This window comes from Streptopelia decaocto, assembly GCF_964273445.1.
Source record: "Streptopelia decaocto genome assembly, chromosome: Z".
NCBI classification, from domain to species: domain Eukaryota; kingdom Metazoa; phylum Chordata; class Aves; order Columbiformes; family Columbidae; genus Streptopelia; species Streptopelia decaocto.
Genome location: NC_138657.1, coordinates 47,763,929 through 47,786,401, shown reverse-complemented (window position 1 = coordinate 47,786,401; position 22,473 = coordinate 47,763,929). Strand labels below are relative to the sequence as shown.

Sequence of the window (22,473 nt, the reverse complement as noted above, 5' to 3'; positions counted from 1 at the left end):
GCTGTGCTCCTTGTAAAATGGGTTAGGACCAAAATCAGGTCAGTTCCCTGCTGGTGCACCTTTGCCCTTTTCAGCCAGTTCTGCTCTTCTTGGGCAAATAGGTTAGACAGGAGAGGAGCGTACCTGATAGCAGTTAAATACAAAAGAAGGGTAGGAAGTGATTCAGAAACAGCACATTGTGCTCATGGAGGGAGATCTGCTCCTGTGCAGAGAGCAACAAAGCCCATGTCCTGCTTAATTCCTTCTTTAGCCCTGAATGATGCATGGAACCTTGATACTGCACAGGGGTAGATTTCACTCCCTGCTAATCCAGCTGATCTTATAACTTCATGTGGTCTTGGGTCATGTGAGTTTTGTCCTCATTGACTCACATTGCTGGCTGCATCACTTGTAGTGCCTTGTGTTAGATTAGGACTTGATTTAGAAAAGAAAACCATGGCAGGGAGGACACTGCCCCTCCCACTTGGTATCCCATGGTCATGAACACTTTCAAAGCCAGACATTTGTTTTGGGTATGTTGGAATATTAGTTTTGCCTGGGTCCTTAGGGTACTAATCACCTGTTTATAAATATCAGCTGAAGCATAAAAGATTGCTAGCAGCAAACTATTAAAAAGAAAAAATGAGAGAGAAATAATTATTTTTCCCCTGTTATTTGTCTTTCAGATTCCTTCGTAGCCCTGAATGGTAAGGAAGTTCTTAGTTTCATTATTTACTGACAATAAATCCATTTAGGAGGAATCATTTTTTTACTAAAACTGAAGTCTTTTCATACTTTTGTTTAATGTTTCTTCCCAATTTATTTTGTTCATAGACATTTCAACTGCTACACCTGATCAGGAAATGTCTTACAACACAGTGTATGGTCAGTTTTCAGGTGTTTTTAAAAATTCTCCCCAGATCCTTATGTTAGCTAGTAGTTCCTATACTCAAATAGCCATTACACCTTTCTGCTTGTTTTGTCTTGTTTTTGAGGGCCTGATTCACTAATCACAACTGGGATTAAGATATATCTTTTGATTTTCGATATCTCTGTTCTCGTCCTCCCTCAAAACTGCCTTCATTAAATTAAAGGCAGATATGGCCTATTTTAATGGTATGGCAGCAGATATGATTAAGAGCATGCTTCATCTGAACACTCACAGAAACAATTGGGTACAGTGATGCATCTTATTTGTTCACCGGGAAAAAACAAAATAGCAGCTCACATCCCACTCACAAGTGTCTGGTGTCATGACTGCTACTGCAATCAGTCAGAGATACCTTAGGGAAAGGAGCAGAACTGTTCCTGGGTTACAGAAAGATCTCCCATAAGGAAAATTAACCTGTTACCAATATCAGTTGAGACTGCGCTGTGCCTCAGTTCCTGAAGGTTCCTGTCACTTCTAGAGTGAGTCATTTCTGTATCCATGTTTGCAGTATCTTAATGCCCAAATGGTGCCTGATCTGTAAAAACAGGGATTCACGTAGCCAGTTAAATGGCCTGAGCTGAAAAGGAGCATTTCTGTAAACCTTGAGCAGTAGTTTCTCATGAGGCACATGTTAATCTGTGCTCACAGTACTTTGTTCTGTATATTTGGTTATGTCTCAGCAAGGAACCATTGCAGAATAAATAACCACTTTAAATTCAAATGTAGACTTATATTGCAATAGTTTCTCTTTATTGGCATCCCAAACAAAGACAAGTACTTCACAAACTAAGAGGGTGTGTAGTATTGCTCCCAGTGAAGTCAATGGCAAATTTCCATGTGGGATGGGAGCTTGCTTGTGAGGTTGCTTTCAGGCTCTACAAGACTAGCAGTTCATAAGAGCTAGGGCAAATTCACCATATGTTTGGCTGAATGAAGCAAGAGGTAGGTTAGTGTGCAGTTGCAATGAACATTTAATTGATCCCTTCATCTTGTGCCTGCAAAATACATAGCTACAAAGCAGAACCAATGACAGCTCAGTACAGCAGAGTATAAATAGCTGGAGGCACAGTAATACTGTTCAACATTTGTACAAATAAAATCATATTCCCCATGCTGTTTATTACCAGGAAATGGAAAATGTACAGGTGAAACTTGTTTGAAAGTATAATAATGAAAACCAGTGAAAGGAATATATAAAATCAAATCCTGGTTTCGTCTGCATATACAGTGTGGACTTTCTTTAATTTGAAAATTGCTGTATTTCCAGTGCACAAAGCAGTAATTAAAGAACAGTAATAATAAAATCTGTACTGCTGGATGTAAAGAAAAATAAAATGGCCTTGGGCATAGTGCTGATGTGCCAGAAATGTCCTATGTTTCTTGTTTCTAATTGCATTCGTAGGCTTTACAGTTATAGCTGTTACAGCTGTGAGACTGTGGTTTTGGATCCTGTCAGCTACCATATTAGTAGGGACTTAAGCAAAACTGTTATCTTAATCTGACCAAGAAAGCATAAAAATGGTTCAAGTGAGCAGCAGGGTGAAGAAAGCTGCAGTCCCAGGGAGTACAGGTTATAAAAGTGGCCCATTTGACTGTCCTTGCGTGTCAAGCACAAAGACAGATTCCATGAATTAACCTAAAACTTCAAGTAGGACCCTACTGCCAGATGCAATGGAGAAATGCTGAGCCAGCTTTAACATTGGTTCCCGTTCATGCCATCTTTCGCAGATGATTTCATTGACCCTCCTCAGGTGCATCCCAATAACGCTGTCTCTAGGCAAGCCAGCTCTTCCTTTTCTGGATTTAGTTGAAATACCCATTCTGATATACCCATAGTTTCTTTATCCCTACTGTGGCAAAATATGAAAGGAAATGTGCTAGTCACTTCTATTGATCTCCTACATGAAAAGTGTAAAAAATACTAGCACGAGGTAGTAAACCAGTCTCAGTAAACATACTGATGTTTGTTAACTCTACTGTCTGGTCTGAGTAATTCTTATAGAGAAAACTGAAATTTTATAAATGGTGCAATTTAATGTTATTGAGTACAGTTAAATACGTAAGTAAATGGTATTTTATAATAGATTAAATCTCTGAACTCTAGGATGTACCAGAATGCCAACCAAGTGAACACACAGGGTGCTTTTGGATCCAGTCAGCTAAATATATCCAAAGGCATCTGAAACTCCAGTTGCAAAAGAAGCCTTAGGGCTTGATTCCCTTGATTTACTCCACTATAAATCAGATCACTTCAACAGACTTAGTGACAATCTGTAGCAGCGTGAATGAAAGGAGAACCGGGACCTTAATCTTTGTATTCTTGGCATCAGCCTCCTCCTCAATTTGGCAGATGGGCCCCGTTTTCTAGGGCAGTCTCACATGACCAGCTGTAAACAAAGTGCAAAGTGTACACAGGTGACTGCTCCAGTGCATCTCTTTGACGCCCAAGAAGAAAACAGCTGGCTGAAGTTCTGGCTCAGAAGGTCACAGCAAAATGATGCAAGAGCCTCATACTTAAACAAGTACATTAGGCTAGATTCCCCTGCAAAATTGTAAGCAGCTTCAATTACCTTTGGAAACATCAGTTCTTAGTGAATTGGGCCCTTATTTTATCCCCTAGCCATAGTTCTTTCTCCCTCTGCAGTATTGATTTAGACTTTCCCTCTAATTGTCTAATTAGGTTGCTATAGCCGTTAATAGGATACTGTGCAGACATCTTAACCTCTGAGATCCTAATGACTTGTGCATATTAGAGCAACTATCAAATACGTATTGAATCCCTGTCTTTGTTTTAAACCTGAAAAAACCTCCTTATATTTTACAAGTGCACTTCAGAACGAACTGTAGTTATAGAAGTGCAGCCCTTCTGAATCATTATCCATGCCCGTAGACACTAAGTGCTTTTAAGTCTCCTTCTGTTACTTGATTACAGCACTCCAAATGAGAAGTTTTTGCAAATAATGGAAGCACCTAAAACAGATTTTTTTAAAGTGTGTCTATTTTGCTTTTTACATTTGCTTTAAACAAGAAGTTTGAAAAGCACTGTGTCTGCAGTTTTTCAGATGTATTGTTTTAAAACAAAGACAGTATTGTCTTTTTAGATGTTTAGGTATTAACCGATATTAACACATACGTAGTGACCACATTTAAAATATGCAAAAGCCTCTTTTAATTGCAGCGAAGCCTATTTACAGAGTCAGAGTGGTAAAAAAGGTATAATGAAAAAAGAAAAAAAGCACACTACATGTTACAAACTATACAGCACATTATAAAGGCTTAATAATGACTGTGTGTGAGAGGGCCAGGAGTGGGTTGCCTGCCACTTCAGTCTTTTCTCTGTTTATGAGGGACACTTAACTAGCTTATACATTTGTGGTGTCCCTTTGCTCAGAGGTGAAATTTGCCCAGCAGGACTGGCTGTTAAGGCACTTACAGGACACAGTGGCTGCTCTGCTGATGGGGCAGCCACTGCCTGCTAGTAAGTGTTTGCAGAATACAGCTCTAACCCAAGTGGGACAGGCTATTAAGGTCTAATCTGCTCCTGCCCTGCTTCCTCGAAATCAAATGAAAGAAAGTTTATCTCGATTATGTGTGGAAGGTTGTTTCGCAGTGCGTACTAGACTGACAAATTAGTAACAGAGCGAATACACCGATTTCTTGCGTTTGTGTGAAACCCTTCTCTGCCTAACGACCATCTGGTACACATTAATGTCTTCACAAAGCCTTAGGTTTCCATTACGAAGAGGTTCTCTATGCATTTGCAGCATATGGTTCAGGAAATCTTTTTTTCAGAAAATGTGTCCCTTAGGCATATATTTCCTTTAGATTACTGTATTAAGAAATGTTTTTCTTTAGCCATACTTATGACTTTTCCTTAGAATTCCCCCTTTAAGCACACCTAAAGTGCAAGTGTCTGGACAGAGATACAGGCATATAAATGCATATCAAATACAGGCATAAAATATGATTGCTAGTTGGCAAGATTTTGTTCTCTTTTACTTCCTTATCAAGCTATGACTAATGGCTTTCTTGTGTTGAGTACAGCATTATTTGTAGGCTGACCAAATACTGTGCACATTATTGCGGTTGCTGAATGGAGTATTAACTTGGAGACTGGAACCCCATGAATGCTGGCACTGTGGTTTTAGTCCTTAGGGAAAAGAAGACGTGGATATCTTAAAACTTCCTTTTTCTGGCCTGTTCTCTGTCCCGTTATTTCTCTTATTTCTCGGGCATGAACACAGGAGTTGACAAATATCAAATAGGATGGGGGTGAAAGGTTTCACACTCCAGCATATTCTTGTTTCAGGAGGGCACGTGTTTTTAGTCATTGGAGCTGTACCTGTCTGTTTGGAAACAGGCAGCCCTGCTGCAGGACTGCTGTGGAGCAGGCAGCACATTTGAATTGGCGTCCGTCATCCATCTAACTGTGTGTTACCAATGCTCCCAGCCATGCTGTGACTTATGGAAACTTTTTAGAAGTGCATAATGTTTGGCTTCTCTTTTCTATCTGAGTGATATTAAGAGCTCTGTCTTGAAGAAAATACAGCCTCTAATTTGCCGTGTTAAAGAAAGATGGCTGGGGGAAACCACACTTCCTATCATGAGAGGTAAAAAATAATACAGTGCTCTTGTCAGTATAAGCCTTCAGCCCGAGGTCCATAGCTAAATTGTGTTAATGATTAGCTGTAGTAGCTGAAGGTTGGCTTCATGATGAGGACGCTGTGAATCTGACCAATTTTCCCTGCTAAGCATAGGAGTCATAGGAGCTAGTTGTGTCCATGTCCTATGCAAAACACAGTCCAAAGTGCTGCCGTATATAATTCTGTGCAGTGAATCAAAAGGACTCATCAAAAATAGATGGAGGAGCACCGACATTTTTTTCCTCTGTAAGATGATTAATATTCAGCAGGACTTCTTTAAATCATAGCAGCATCTTAATAGAAGCTTCAGCTTTTTGCTGCCTTTATCAGTAGTTCAACCCCATGAAGCTGGTTAAAGGGCTGGATAAAATGAAAAACATGGGCACATCAAAAAGCTTGGGAGCATTGGTGGCCAACCTTTAGATTTTTGGTTGCTAGAGTGAAATTGGGGAGCTAGGTTCATCAGGTCTCTGTGAGCTTCTGAGAGCTGTGCCTGGATGGCTTTAGAAGCCATCTGAAGCAGCCTTTTTGAGATACAGCTTCCAAAAGCTTTATGCTTATCCAGTGACTGTTTAAAATAACATATAGAAGCACAGTCTCTACCTGACCAGCTCTGTGCTTTCACTGTGAGCCTCTAAATTTGGCCTACTTGTGTTGCGCTAGTGACTCTCAAATTATTTTTCTGAGCAGTGAAACAGTATCAGGGGATGGGGATCAAGGGAAGGAGTGGGCAGAGCGTCCCTGCTAGGGCAGTGTGTAGCCTGGTAATTGGACTCCTCTCCAAGGGAGACTCACATCTAAGGAAGGAAAATTAATTTTCAGGGCTGTTAAAAATGAGGCAGGAGAAAGGAGGGCTACTGTCAGTCTGCCTGGTGGTATATGAAGAGAAAACATTCTCTGCCATTCTGTCTATGAATAATCCGATTCTATTAGTTCGTCTTTGAGCATGTTTCAAAAACCCCTGTTTTGATGAACTCTTCCAGAAAAGTAGGTAAGGGAAATACAAACTACTCCGTGTCAAATTAACGAGGCCCAGAGCTGCTTGAATCCTGCTGAAAAGAACTCATTTTGATGCATGCGCTGAAAGGCAACTTTCAGGGACGTGTTGCATTTTTAAGGTCAAAATGTTGTTGTGTGGATGGAGTTTTGGTGTCCCCTCCACAGCAGCCATGTAACAGCCCAAGCGACTGGGAAGTCCAGGTCGGAGCCATCTTCCACAGATTGTAGACTCCAAGCACTCCAAGCATTTTGGGTGCTGATGTACTTCTCAGGATCTAGCTGAAAAGGATGTATGAATCTGCAAACACGTCTCTGCCCTTGACAAACCACTGTTAAAATTGTGTGGTGCTTCCGGCAGGGCATGTTCTGTAAATACACTGGTTTTGGAGTGGATTTGGTCTGTGAGGAGCTCCTCAGCCTTATTCAGGACAGCAGTAACAATGTTTAGAGTAGTCCTAATGGAAAAAGGGCATATGAGTCCTCTGTCCCCAGAGGAGGCTGTGGCAGCAGCTGCTGGAGTCGTTGCTTCTTGGGCAGATCTATGTAGAAAGGCGTTGTCTTCACTGTCACTCTGGGCAGAAATGATGTTCAGTTTCGTACTTGTCTCAGAGCCATTTTGGACCATCAGCTCAGGCAGGACTGATGACGAGGGTGCAAGCAGCTGACAGGCCCTGCATGCGTGCCATCCAAAGGGTGATGCCGCAGGGTAAACATGCCAGTGCTGGGCACTCCTTCACTCCCCTGGGCGCACAGGGCCACTGACGTCCCTGTTTCATAGCTCTGCTGGCTTTCCCATTCCATTTCAGCCGTATTAGAAGCTGTTCCATTTAAAATTGTTTTTAAAATTGCTTTTTAACTAAGCCAGTGCCAGACAGCATTGGCTAACACTTCAGTGTCGGTCAGGCGTGAGTGCTGAATCCTGCCAAAGGATGCTTGACTGAGATGAAGTGTGCTCACCCCCTTCCACACACATTTAATTCTGTTGAGTAAAAGCACGCAACCGCAAGCTGAGCGGCAGCCTCAGGCACGTGTGCACCTCTTAACACCCTCCGCCTGACTGATCTGGAAGGTTCAAATCCCCTGTTTCCTTGGGGCGATGCTTTGAAGCACTTTTGAAATATTGTTCAGCCTCATACAAGACGTTCACCCAATACAGAAGAAAAGCAATGTGTACATTCCTCAGCATGGTGAGGTAGCGTGGTAAGTGACTAATGAGACTTGTCTTCCCTACCTGTATTTATAATATAAACAGGACACTCCAGTTCCCTAGTCCCAAGCACCACCACTTCTGACTCTCGCGCTCGACAGGGTTATGATGCTAGGGGACACATGCTGGATTGGAAGGATCCACTTGATTCATCTGAAAATACAGATCCATATGTGGCAGTTTCATCCCATAATCATCAGGACAAGAAGGGTAAGGCCTTGGAAATGACGTCCTGTGGTGAGGAGGGAGGGGGGAGAGAATTAAAGTGTAACTGCTTCCAGCTGGCTCCGAGTAACATGTAATAAAACTCCTGTGCTATAATTAAAAGCTTATCGTAAAGCCTGAAACTAAACAGCCAATCTCAGACTCAGTCCTAGATAATTCACTGCCTGAGGAAACCACACAAAACAAATAGAAGTGTATGCCTTTGCAGTGTGTGTTGTGCATGTGTACGGGAAGGAGGGAAACAGTGGGGATTTAGCTCTCTTTAAACTTGATCTCCCCCATTGTCTGGCAGAGGAAGATCCATGGCTTCCCGTTGTTCTTAAGGGTGCACTTTTATATTGCCTTGTTGTCTGAATTCCCAGGGCAGCACAGCACATCTTGGCTAATTTCACATTAGTTCTGTCTCTCAACAATAGACAGAGGTTCTGAATGTCTACTCTAGTTTAACCATTGAAGTAAAACTGTCACCAGTCCTAGCCACTGGGCCTAAGTCCCACTGTCTTCAATGAGACCTGAGCATCAAATACCTTTGAGAGTGGGGACTGAGGAGATCATTGGTGTATTGTAGAAGATAGGGAGGTGACTATTGGTGAGTAAAGATTCTGTGTTGCAGTTTAAAGTGCCAAAAGGTTAGGATTTAGGTGGTGTTCCACAGCGTTCAGCCCTGTGCTGAAGCACACCTGGGTCTAATACAAGTGGCAGCCCTGTCATTTGGCCTCCAGTCCCCCTTTGCTATGCACAGGGAGAATTAGGCTGTTGCCTGAATTTGTCATTTGAACATGCCGAGAGAAGGAGAAGCTTTTCTCAACTGTAAGGATGGTGATGCCCCCTAATTCCATCTTGGCCCCACATCATTCTCCCAGCTCCTTTTAATCTGTGTCTCAAAGAGCTTAAAATGGTTCCTTTGTAAATAGGAGACTTAGGTTCAAATAGCTCCACTCACTAGAGAGATCTGAGTCCTTGTTATCCTTCTCCAGGGTGTTCTTAGATCGCTTCTTTCAATCTCTTCTCTGTTGAAGATGTTTTCCTCTGTATGCACTAATTAAGTACTCAGTGGGTCAGGAGGAGGATGGGTATGAGCAAAACTCACTTGCTGAGTGGTTAGGGTACTCACCAGGGGCAAGAACACACATGAGCCTTGGTCCTTTCTGCTATGAATACTTGATATAAAACACTTAAAATATTAATTGAAATGTGGATTCCAGTCTCTATTGTTCATGCATTTTACATGAAAAACTCATTAGACAAAAGCATCAGCTGTTCCTGGAGAAGCTGCTGGCATGCCAGACGTGCTGCTTTGAGTTGTCTGCCTAAACTAGTAGGTTACTAAATCATGCTCCATCCCCTCCCATCTGACCCAGTGAGTCTTGAATTCTCTGCACTGGCTGTGGAGACTTTCAGCAGGGGGTAATGAGCACGTTAACATTGCAGGACAGTCTTCAGCAGAGCTGCACAAACAGCTGGTGGTGGTCTGGACCCAGACTGTGAACTCAGTGCCTGTTATTCACAACAGCCCCAGACACGGTGCCTCCCAGAGTCCTGGGATATCCTGGATTTCTCACTGAACTCCACAGGATTGACCCCAAAGAGCCTTCACAGTTCATAGCCAAGAAGGCAATGGGCAACACCTGGCTGGCACAGCAGACAACGCTTGAAGCACTTTTCCAGCTGAGGAGGCCGGTCAAATTAGGCAGGAGATGCGGTAAAATTTCCTGAGATGCCATGGCAAACATTAACCTAGTAGCCTTAGCTTTTAGGCTGGATATCAGGAAATGGAATATGAAGATTTGAATTCCCTCAGGCAGAGAATGTGAACTTGTCTCCCAGTTCCCAGCAATGAGCTTTTTCTATATAAGAAAGGGCAAAACTGCCTCATCCTTTAACTGAGTTTTAGAAGTGGCCGGTTTGAACAATTTCTTTTCAGAGCTTGCTCTTGTAGACATTCTGGGAGAATAACTGCAAATCTAAAGCAACAGAAGTTCATTCTTAGAATGTGGTCGGGCTCACGTGTGAGTTAAGTTTACATGTGAGTTATGCACAAAGCTCCTTTGCACCCTGCAGACCTGTGGGCTGCTGAGCCTCAGCAGAGGAAGAATTTCAGGCAGCTGCAATACTAAAACCCGTAACTTAGGGTGCAAGGAGCTGAGGGTGCTGAAGATGAAAGCTCAGATTCCTAATTCCTGATTAAGCTTAGTCTGAGATATTGACATAATTTTTTTAATTCCTCAGCCCTTGCTCTTCAGCTGTAGAAGGGCAATCCAGAAAAAGTGATTTCTAGGTATCACATAGGTAGAGAAAGGAAGGCAAATAAGCCTGCATGCTCTTCTAAAGATGGCATGTGATTTACCTAGCACTCCTCTTTCCTCACAGCAACAAATCAGTGATAATGCTGACAGACAAAAAATAAGGCTTTTTTCTTTCTCTGTCCAGTCTTGTTAGTAACATCTGGCATTCAAAGTGCTTAAGGTGAGAGGACATTTCTTAGAAAATCCAGTGTTCCCTCTTCTGAAAGTGGTATCTTTCTCTCCTCCACCCTGGGAGGATGGAATGTCATTAAGCAGATTTGATGAGGAAGGAAGAGATCCTTGAATTCAGCTCTTCTGCTGGCGTCAGACAGGGGAGTGGTGTCAGAAACCACCAATAGTGGAAGATCTGGCCCTTTTTGTACCCAGAGGAAGGTGCAGACATGTTGGCATTTTAATGGTACTGTTTGTTATGTGTGGGTCCCTACTTCACAAATCTTTTGTGAAGCAATGCTTAATAGATGGAAAGCTAGCTCTTAAAAGCATCTTGCATGCCACAGCAGCTTCCAGAAGAGCATGCAGTGAAAATATTAATAAATGTGTAGCTGTTGGATTCTAATCATTTTCGCTTCAATTCACTGACTGATGAGGTGGCTTACATTCAATAGTTCCCTCCCCAGGGAGTGATGGTTACCAAAGAGCCTTATTAGCACTTGACAGGGTCATTTAAATATCATGCATTCTTTAGTGCCTAATTATGAATATTGACAAAGCTGGAAGCAGTCTACACACAATCAAAACAATGGCGGCAGAGGTGTCCGCATGGTTGTTTACCATTACCATCTACTTCTGTGTTGTTACTCCTTGCCTTGCCCAGTCAAAGTCTGTTGGTTCCAAAATTACTATTGACTTGTTGTTTTGAAAGGGCAAAGGAAAGAGTTCTTACACAAAATTAAAACAGAAAATGTTATGCTTACTGTCCTTTTATCAAGATTTGGTTTTCACATTTGCTGTAATTTCTTTTACTTTCACTCATTCACAGACGCTTTTTTTTTAAACATTTTTCTCTTTGTTTTGCAAGGTGTTTTGTGGTGTTCTTCATTGGTTGTGTCTAATCCTTTGGACAGTGTTTTATTTCTTTTCCTGTGCTCACAAATGACTTCTTACTGATTGTACTAATTGTACAGAGTCCACTTGCTGCTTTCTTTAATGTAATACGAGTGCTTTGATGATGTCACATCCATCCATATGCTTCACTTTTAATTGAGTGCAAGCATCTTGGGGAATATCTGTGGGGGCGTGCAGAGGGGGTTCTTTAAAAGGGCTGACTCATGGGAATGTGACATTTGTGTGCCACAGCTTTGGTAGCTAAATATACTCTGGGATTGTTGTTTCTGATCTACATCTCTTTTCTTGCCAAGGTGAAAATGTGTAGTGCAACCCTTAGCGTGGGAACTATGCTTTGCCATCCCACTGGCATTTTCACTTTGGCCATTAAGAAATCTGCCCCTCCTGTTGCAAAACAAAACAAATTGGCTCTGATTGGGCAAACTGCACCCTTCTTTCCTGTTATCCTCCGTCTCCTGCCCAGGGAGAAAAAAAAAAAAAATAGAAAAAAATATATAAACATGTTCTAGAGTATGTTTACTTTTTGTTTCCTTTCTTGCTGTGTTTTAGTGTTAATTTGTGTGTTTCTCACCTTTGTCGAAACAGTCTCCCTAACCTTGCCGTCTAACCTTCCCCCTGCTGCCATTGTACTTGGTCTCCCTCCCTCCGCCGTCGTGAAGCTCCTCCCGCGGAGTGCTCCAAGGCTTTACCCTCTACACCCCAGTAGTGCTCTAGCGTTGTGTCTCTCTGTAGTCGTCCTACTAACGAAGGGGGGAGTAGACACGTACCGCTCCTAGACAGGCCTACGTGAAGAAAACAAAGAGATTTTCTTCAGAAGTAGCTGGCCTTGCCCCTCATTACCCTGCTGCCCTTCTCTGCTGCCTCCTGTCCTTCCTGCCTCCCTTCAGAAATGCCTCATGCTTTTCAAGTGTGGGGTTCATTAGCACAAACGCAGCCAACTGCTCGGTTTTCTCACTGGCTCCCTAAGTGCCTGGAGCTTGCCTTTTAATCACAGTGTTGATAAATTGGTTGCAAATTCAGCTTACTGTTTTGTGGTTCTGCTACAGCTTCTTCTCCACAGCATTCACATGGACATTGCTGAGCTGGGCACTGAATGACAAAAGTGTAGCGGTACTATTAGCAGGCTTAATGCTTGTATACTTTCTTGTCTTGACATTCATTAAGTGAAGATTATATGGTGGTATCTCCTTTCCTTAACAAGCCTTTTGTCAATATCCAAGTAGCAATGGTAAAAAGCTGATTAGAAGCGGGATGTGGTAGGCAGTTTACAGAGTTAAGGGCTTCTGATGTATTTGGATCTCAAGAGTGCTCCTGTAGATACAGTATCTGGTAGAATCTATTAATTTAGAGAGTGTAGAATTATTATTATCATTTGTTTTTATTATATTAAAGATATAAATACACATATTTCTATCTTAATAATTTTATTAACAACAATAATAATAATAATTACTGCGGTCCTTCCTCTAGTACAGAATTAGACATCATTAGCAATTGTCAGCTACTGTGTTTGGAGAGGGCTGTGCTTCTGGGGAGCCCAAGTGCTGTTCATTTCAAAACCTGACTCCAGAAGGTATTTCATATTGTACACAAGTGGCAGTGTGACTAAATTTTACTGTGATTATCGCTACTTGAAAGATTTGCCAAGTGCTGACAATGCTTGTCTCCGGAGAGTCTGCAAATGTTCAGGCAGATTCTGCTGTAGTGAGAGAGACTTATATGAAACTTCAGGTACAGTTATGATAAAGAATGTAAAGTGCTGATTTAATAAGATACTTTACAAATAGACATGAAATGAGAGAAAAAAAAAATCTGTGGCAAAGCAAGGCTTCAGACTCTTTTTTGTCTGAATTAAACAACTGATGTTTATCATGGGAGGGCTGAGTTTTGCACCAGAAAGTACATTTGCAAAGTATGTTTTTACACAAAAATGTTGTTATGTGCTAATATGTGAAAGGATCTAAAAGATTCAAAGCGTGTTTTATCACAGAAAGCAGGGAGAAGTTATTATCTTGCTGGCATTTTGCAGTAATTCAGAAAATTTAAAGAGAGATTTAAAGAGATTTAAAGTGGCACAAGATTTGTCAAAACTTATCCTTTGAGTCAGTGTTTGCAGGTGGGGGGGAGTGGCTTGAATTTTCAAGGTGAAGCGAATATTCTGTATTAGATCCATATAATCATCCTGTCACTGTCTGAAGGAACTTACTGATCATAAAAAAGGTGTTAGGCTGAAATGGGAGAAGGAACTCACTGTAGTGAGTTTCTGCGTGCATGGGGTTTGAGAAGAGCTGTGAACTCAAAGGGTGTGTGCCTGGAGGGGGCTACACAAACGTTGCTGTTCTTGCCCATGTCTCAAACATTTGTACGCACAAACATAAAGCAGATTGCAAGTATTTTGCAGTTCACTAACAGTGCCAAGTGCTGACAAAACAATGAAGATCAAATTAAACCAGATCCTTAGCTTACTATTAAGTATTTTACCCACAGTCTAGTAAAAGAGAGCTGTGAGAAAAGAAATAGGGAATTTGCCCTGATTCTGTCTATGATTCTGCAGCATTTGGCTGAGATTTGACGTGAGAGGTGTGGTTACTTGGAGCTGTAGTGCTTCACAAAGGGATTTCACTTACACAAGACAAGCTGACATGGGACTTAGTCCGTTTAAACTTTTATAGATCCGCATCTAGATTAAAAACCACTTACTTTTCCCATTAGGATTTCAATAGATTGGTTGGATGAGTCTGTGCTGAACAAAACCTTATAGATTTTTTTCTGAAGTGTGCTTAAGTAAATTAGCATCAGCTTACTGTAAATATCACTGTTCCTAGAGTGGGAGCTTATTTACATTTGTCACATAACACTAGCTACTTTGGTGAAATACTAAAACGAAAATATTTTTCAAACAAACAAACAAACAAATAACCCTATATTTGTCAAGAATGGCTCTAATGAGCAACTTGTCCAGGAACTGAATGTTTCAGAGACTAATCAGAGTATGCCTGCTGTGGAGCACTATTTTAGCTCTGTATTAGATAAATACCAGAAAGGCATTGTTAGCAGTTAAATGGGACCAAATTTTTCAGCAGAGTTTTTAATGGCCAAATGCCTGTGTCCCCAGACCAGGCTAACAACTAGCAAACATGACAGAAGATTGATGGTCTCAGCATGCTGGTCTCTGGTATCCTGTGACGTGCGCCAGAGGACTGTGCAGTCCGGATTAAGGGAACACATGAGACTTGTCCAGAGGAATGACACTGATCCTTCTTCTGCTCTGTCTTGCATGTACGGCCTGTCTGCTCCCAAGACTAGAGGCAGCTAATCATCTCAGATTGCAGCCTTGAGTTCAAACAGTGGCAGTAGAAAAGTCAATGCTAATTAATAGAAGGGAAATGGTGTATAAAACTGATGAAAGGAGAATGCTGGAAGGATGTTTCTCACAACAGACTGTCTTCAAACTTCTTTTCATTATGTTTTTTGTAAGTTTCTGTGCGAACAAGAGTGAAGAGGCAGAGAGGAGACAAGGCATGCAGAAAAGATGACAGAAACTAATTCCATGGACAGAACCACATCCTTAAGCCAGTTTTAATAAAAAATGCTGATTGTAATAGAATACAGGGCAGTGATTTAGTGTGGCTTCTCTGTGACTAAATCTTCATTTCAAACTGTACATAAAAAGTCCCAGCTCATTTAGTCACACATTTCTGTAGTAACCTTCTGAAAGTGTAAGGAGAGGAACAGATAGGCAAGGATGAGGACATCAAAATAGTGGAGAGGATATATTCCAACACACACCAACTGCCTGTACCAAACCTAAAGAAATGCTTGTACTTCAGCACTGGCAGTAACTTAAAAGATTTAACTAGCAGAAGTGGAAATGTAAGTTGCAGGATTAGAACCAAGAGCAATTTGCTATATAGTAGCCAGAAAAAAGACAGCATTGGTAGTAGAAGAGACTGTGTCCATGTGTGACTCCTGGTTATGAAAGTTATCAAGAGAGCTTTTATTTCTAAATGTCCCAAATTACTGAATCCTACAAATAAAAGAAGGGTGATGTTTAAAATAGAACTCATCAAATGCCAGATGTGGCTGCAGGAAACAGCAGGTATCCTTGACCCGTAATTGTCCGCCTGCATAGATTTGAAGTCAGGCAATCCATTTTCAGGCTGCAACGAGCAGTAGAAGCCTGTCTTACTAAACCAGGGAAAAACTGTCATTGCCCCAGGACCTTGATCTGCTTTTTCAATAAAAGAGGCCACGTCTAATTTGTCAAGGCAGCTGTTCCGCGTTCAGGGTATTAGAGCTATTGTGTGATGGACTAGATCCCCAGCTGCATTCATCCTGTCACCCGGTGAGGACAGCTCGCTTGAGGAACACAGGCTGCCTCGTGCTCTTGTTTGACCCTTGTAGCATTGACATATTTATCAAGAGCTGGGAATTTGCTGTAGGGTATGTTGTCCCCACAGGGCCACCACTTTATCTGAAAATAACAAAGCAAAATTGGTGGACAGGACACTAGGTAACGCGAAGTTTCTTTTTTGCGGCGTTTATATCGAGTACTGGGAGACGTGCCATCCAGAGATGCTGAAGTGGAAGGGCAACCTAGCCATTTAAATAAGAGATTTCTGAAACTGCTTTGAAATTCAAAGGGATTTAAGAGCAGAAAATCTGGTATCTGAAAAACACTTAAAACACCTTTTGGTGTTAGTGCCAGTGTACAATTGAAATGTCAATATGCTGTTAAAGATATTTAAATAATTCATTTTTTCTCATATAGGATGTGCTTAGTTTCGATAATTGAATTAATTAATAGTTAAGATGTCCTGTAGTAACTTTACAATGACTTAAACATTGATAGTCCTGGTTCAGGGCACTTTTAATATGATCTGTGGACTGTGAACTGTTTAATTACATACCTCTGTACAAAACACCACCTGCGTTATTCTCATATAGATACCTTTTAGTGAATGGTATCAACATCCCTTTCAATATGTAGAAAGGATCCTGACTGACTCTCTTCCTTTTTTTCATAGTTTTCTATAAGACTGTAAAAAAGGTGAGCTCAATTCTTTATGTCAGAATGAGCTGGTGCTTACTGATTAACAGCATGCAGTTAATTAAAAAAGGAAAAACCTGGAGAGAGTATAATTTAGATTTTGCCATGTTAATTTTACTGATCATTAAATACAGATAACAAATGTTGTTGTGTTTGGAAAGCAATTTTTCCTATGAATAGCCTCAGTTTAGTCAAGTGTTAAGGCAGGTGTTACTTCAAGCTCTTTAATAGTCATTTAGTGAGACACTATGGTCCCTGGTATCTGATAACTGTTGCTATGACTTTTGCTAGATTTCAGTCATGTGTTCTAAAATTTTCTATGCTTTATTGAGAAGTTTTGAAGCCGACAGTGCAAATTTACCATTATATCAAAAATCTGCTGACATCCCTGTGAGACAAAAAAGAGCTTCATTGGCCTTGCTTAAGTTTTTTGAAAAATATCAGTCCCTCATACCCAGAAGAGACTTGTCACTGTTAGGGAACTAAATACATAGACAGCTCCATGTACACTGAGCATCAGTGCTGTGACTGATAAGCACTTTACTAGCTGATAATCTGACACCTCTCCCTGCCCCTGCAGATCAGAGTAAGTCAGAGTCCCTGCTGAAGTAGATTTTAACAGGTCCATTGGCATTAGAAAAGCTTAGAGCAGTTGATAGAGGAGTTGCTTAGGAAGCATTAAAAGGTATTTCTGGCACAATACAGCACACATTTGGAAATGTCTTAAGAGCGCATTCATCACCAACTTCGTGTTGGCTGGGAAGAATACCTGTAATCGTCTGAAACCATGAGTCCCGGTGGATAGCCTCCAGACCAGATCCAGCCTCCCATGTCTACCAAAGTGGTTAGCCCTGGAGATTAAACTGTAGCTCTCCCACCAGCGACCAAAGATTGCTATCTTCCAAGAAATAAAATCTCAGATGAAGGTGCAGCTTTATAGCATTGTTACAACTGGGCGTAAACTAGACGGTTCTTTCATATGCCCAACAAGGATTTTTTTAATTGGAAAATAACACCAGCTGCATGCTGTCAGTGATATGCCATCGTGTTCATGCTCCATCCTGTCTTACACACAATTGTGATAGAAAATAAAAGAACAGCTGTTAAAAAAAAAAAAAAGGTGGGGGGAAGCAGGCACATTTTTAAGATCCTACAAAGCTACTGTTACTCACTATCATGTTCTTATAGAAAGAAAAAGAGGGGTTTTTTTCAGAGTCTGAAAGATCTGCGATTACTAAACACAAACAGTACCAGCACAAACAGGGAATTTAAGCATGCACAGAAATACCTCCTAAACAGCAGCACACTGAAGCCTTCATTAAAATAATTTCAAAAGTGTTTTGAGAAGCACGTATTTTCCAGGTGTTTCCTTATTCCTTAAACCAGAAAACTACTGAATTCCTGTTTGGAAGCAAGCAGGGTGAGTGAGACAGAAGCCATAACACTGGGTAAACACTGAGTTTCACTTGTTTTTAAAGAAGCTAACGGAAGTGGTCTTGTTGTGTGGTGCAGAAAAAGCCATTGGTAGTTTGTTTGAGCCTGTGGTCAGCACTGAAGAAATTTAATTCCTGCCACAAGCTTATAGCTCCCATCGAACAGTTCAACAATTCTCCATGTGTGTTCGTTGCTGAATGAGTCCCAATCAGAGGCTCTCAAGGGAGGGCACAGAGCAGGGGTGCCCTCTGTCCCTTCTTCTGCCTCCTCTCCACACTGAAGCTTCACCACAAAGCCTGCCCAGAGGTTTGGGCAGTCACAGCTCATAATAAAGAACATAAAGAGCACTGCTCCTTTTTTTGCAGATAGCGGCCGGCTTTATCTCAACAAAACACTAGTCTCTATTCAGTATCTTAAAGAGGTCTTACAGTCCTGCAGCACTTTATATACCTTTTGTCTAAATACAACCAAGCTACAAGCAATGCTCTGAGGCACTCATCCAGTAAGACCAATTAATTTTCCATACCCAGGGGGATTTGTATATCTCAGCGTGCAGTTCTCACTCATTGAACTAAATTACTAGTATCAAATCACTAGGTGCTTTTATATACCCAGCATCACAACATCGAAAGACAATGCAATTTATTATATCTCTACTTGCTCATGGCAAGACAGCTTGATAACATCAGCTGTGCTTCTGCAAAAGGTTTGTTCTCACCTACACTGTGTTTAGAAAGGAGGAAAAAGAATAAATATATGTTACTGAGGGAAAATAGATTGTGATATAGTTCGTTAGGGTCCCAATGCTAGGAAAAAAATGAGGCTTTAAGCTCTCACATAGAAATTTGCGTATCTTTAGATTAGTAAACATACGTTGAGAGCTAGTTTACAGACATGAAAAAAGCCAGTCGTGTTCCTTGTTCGAGCACCTAGCTTCATGTTGATTAACTAGATGTGTGAGCTGCCCACAGCAGTGGAAAACACTGGCTTAAAGAGTGTGAGCAGAAATCCAACTAACATTGCAGTAAATCCAGAAAGCAGAGATGAGACCCAGTACAACAACTGAGTGGAAGGCTGAGGGAGTTGTTGTATTGCAGAAACACTACTGCCTGCAAGATGTGTGATAAAGCGAATATAGGGGTATGTCTGCCTGGCCTGCTGCTGGACAGCCAGGAGGTTGCCTGGATGGTTGCTTTGGATGCGTGGTGGAGAGGACACGGGTTTGTGCACACTGCTGTGGCTGGATTGCTGCTGGCCCCAGGGCAGCTTTCTTGGAGCTTGCTGAAGTATGTCCTCTGAGGTGAAGCTGCAGGGTCACCTCATCCCAGGAAGCAGAGTGATCAGAGTAATCACTGAGTACGTTCAAAAATGTACAGATAGGAAACGTCAGTGAAGTTATGACATCAAAGTGTAAATGTACATGCAGTACCTGCAAGGTGAGGAGATGATTAAAAAAATTACGTCAGAAAAGGAGAGAACTATAAATTTGACAGACATAAAAATGCATGGAGGAAGCCACCACTGGAGACAGAAGATGAAGTAGACAAGAGAGAGGTTATAGCAGCACAGGACAAGAAGTCTGTCAGGAAAATGCTCTTTTTCCTCAGAATGTGCTGGAGTAATGCTACTTGCTTTCCTGGAGATATTGCAAATTCCAGTGATTGTAACTGAGAGGGATGAAGGCTTCTGACATTTATATTGGAAAATCAGTGAGATACAGAAAAAGAAGTAGCAGTAAAATGAGTCTTGCTGACTGTTATGGCCAGTGTTTCAAACTCATTGCAATTCCTCAGTCACTTAATGTATTCAAAGGCAGATGAGGTTATATGACTGCAATATGGAGGGAAATGATAAACATAACATCAGATGTGTATAAGCTATTTTTTGCCTACAGCACCAGCCATGCAAATATTTCTAGAAGAAGCAGTTGTGTCTTTTACTGGTCACTGGCGGCATGTTTTAATTCTCAAGTCCAGGTCTTTTGACTACACCTGCAGTGTTCATGAGTGTAGCAGAAATGAAGAAATAATCCACAGTGTTGACTTTCTATCACAAAATAACAGTGCTGGCATTTTAGTAACAGAAGAGGTTTCTCTGTGTAAGAGCAGACCTAACTTGGGGTCCAGCCATGTTCCTAATGTGCACCAGCAACCCAGCTGTGGACAGAGGGGCTATCTCTAAGAAATACAGTGCATGTATGTTGGCTTGGTCACATAGTTGTTCAGCAGTTAAAAAATAATTTCCAGGGACCTCATGGAGGAGGATATATAGGGTACAGCCTTATTATTTAAATGTCTTGGATGTTTAATAGATGTCTTCTTTGTTAATTCAGCTGTATAATGTGGTCAGTCACACTAGTAGCTCAAAACTAGCATTTCCATTTTCATGTCTTTAAAGATGATCAGAGCTGATGGGGAAACTATTTTTGCTTTTAGGTCATACACAGTGTTTGAAATTTAACCCAAATTCTTCCATGAGGCTGCTTTGAGCTTCAGCCTGCTAAGCAGAGCTGCCTATGTTGACATTCAGCAAACTTCACTTTTCCCTGTTGTGCGGAAAGGCCATAGTTCAAAACAGGCTGTAAAAAAGGAGAGGAAAAGCCACAGAATTTCTCAGTGACAGCTTCGCTTTCCTTGACACTGTTCATAAAAACTGCTTCCAGAAAGGCACTGGGCTGCCCAGAATACATAATGCCCACAGTGGGAAGAAAAAAAAAATACAGCATTTTTTCTGCACATCAGAGGAGCTCCACGCAGTGAAAAGGGAACTGTGAAGATGAGAGATTCACTTTGCAGGCTACAACAACTTCTCTGGAGCCCTAAAATCATGCATATTCAGCCAAACATATGTAAATCTGGTTTAACCCAGCTGTGAGACATCCCCTGAAGTAAACTAATAAAGAGCAGCTGGATATGTTTAAGCTCATACCAGGCATGGTAGAAAGGTCCCAGAATGTGCACTGAGCTTTTTTTACGTCATTAGAGGAAATGCAGCAGACTTTAAAGGAAGGTTGTGTTTTAAGATGCAAAGCACCATAAAGTTTGCCTCTGCTGAGACAAGCTACAAAAGAATTAATTTTCCTTGACATTTGGGTCTTATACGTCTTATTTTAACTACTGTGAATGCCTTTGTTTTACTTTGTTAAAGAACCTGCTACGTCTGCTTATTCCCCATCACACAGAAGCACCTAAAATTATCGTTGCTCACTGGGAAAGGGTGAGAGGTGAAGGAAAATACTGAAATCAGAAAAGTTCAAACTGATCAGCCACTGCGTACTGCTTGCCAGTGGGAGAAAGGTTGCCAAGCTTTTTCTAGTGCAAGAGCTGGCCTTGAGCCTAGCCACTGGGACAAATAAAATTGGGCTGGCTTCACGACTTTAATGACTTTCATCATTATATTATAGATCCAGGAGGTTGCGTACCTCAAACCTTCTCCCATACCTGCAAACTTGGTAAATTGGTTTATTTACGGAGGTACTGCTTAGACGCTAAAATCAAAAAAGCTCTAAGAGCTTGCTATTCCAGTCTGTTTCAGATCTGTCTCCCTTTCATTTCAGTGGGGGTGGGAGTTGTCTGTGCGTGAATTTGCTGGTTCAGATCTTGTAATTTCCATGTATAATAATCCCTTTCAAAAAATAACTGCTTGTTTCTCATTTCTCAAAATTCACAAGCATGGCTATGGTGTATGTTTTGTGTGGCCACTGTGGCATGCAGAAAAATTGGATTGCAGGCTCATAATCAAACTAAAAACAGGTAATTGAAATCCATTCTGCAAATGTTATTTGAAGACTCACGGTTTATCTCATATGGACATGGTGGAGTTGTTTCTCTCACCTTTCTTGGATCTTCTCTCTTTTAGTAAGATAAAACCATCTTTTTTCTATAGTGATGCAGGTCAACAGTCGTTCTTCAAAAGTGGATAGAAGGGATATAATTTGGACCAGCTTAAAAGTGAAATAAAACCACCCCTAGAGATCAATAGATTAACCTATCCTAGAGGGACTGCCTCTGAAATAGATCTGATTAAGAGCCAAAAAACCCTGACAGAGGCCACTACGGCTGATCTGATTGTTTAGATCCTCTTTCAAGGCTTTGTTACATGTCACCTCACGCATTTCATATGTTGATTTTCTTTTCATAGTTCTGAAATACAATTTCTCCGTATACCTCCAATGATCCCCACGCTTCTTGTAACTTAAGATTTTTTCTTTACCAAATTAATTCTTCTCTCCAAGCACATGCATCTGCTTTATGTTTGCTGGATATCTCAGACTGCTAGCTTGGGCAATTGGCTTTGAGAGCCATCGGGTGGAATCTGGGGAGAGATGGATTGCTCTTCTCAGCACAGTCATGCAAAACTCATAGTTGCAGACCTTTACAAATCAACGATACAGCTTTACTGCAAGAAGAGGGAAGGGGGAAAAATTGCCAGCAGAGCAGCTTTAACTATGAATGTTTTAGCTGTTTTTTTTCTAGCTGGTGATACTGAGAGTCCAGAAAAAAAATGGACACTTGGTAGAATTGCACTGAGTCAGCAGAACAAGTCTTTGCAGCCAGAAGGAACATGAAAGAAAAGGCTTACTTACTGTTTTCAACAAACTGGTTCCAATGAAGTGGCAAATATCAAATCATTGG

General features: G+C 41.3%; 1 protein-coding gene across 5 annotated transcripts in view; it reads left to right on the top strand.

Moving 5' to 3' along the window:
- SEMA6A (semaphorin 6A) overlaps nucleotides 1-22,473 on the top strand; it is a 116,628-nt gene that overhangs the window by 82,754 nt on the left and 11,401 nt on the right. For 4 of the 5 annotated variants that reach the window (XM_082074649.1, XM_082074650.1, XM_082074647.1 and 1 more), the window contains 2 exons: nucleotides 666-686; nucleotides 7,805-7,969. In XM_082074649.1, coding sequence (XP_081930775.1) covers nucleotides 666-686; nucleotides 7,805-7,969 — 186 coding nt within the window. The remainder of the gene's footprint in view (nucleotides 1-665; nucleotides 687-7,804; nucleotides 7,970-22,473) is intronic. The other variant, XM_082074651.1, reaches the window with a different exon arrangement.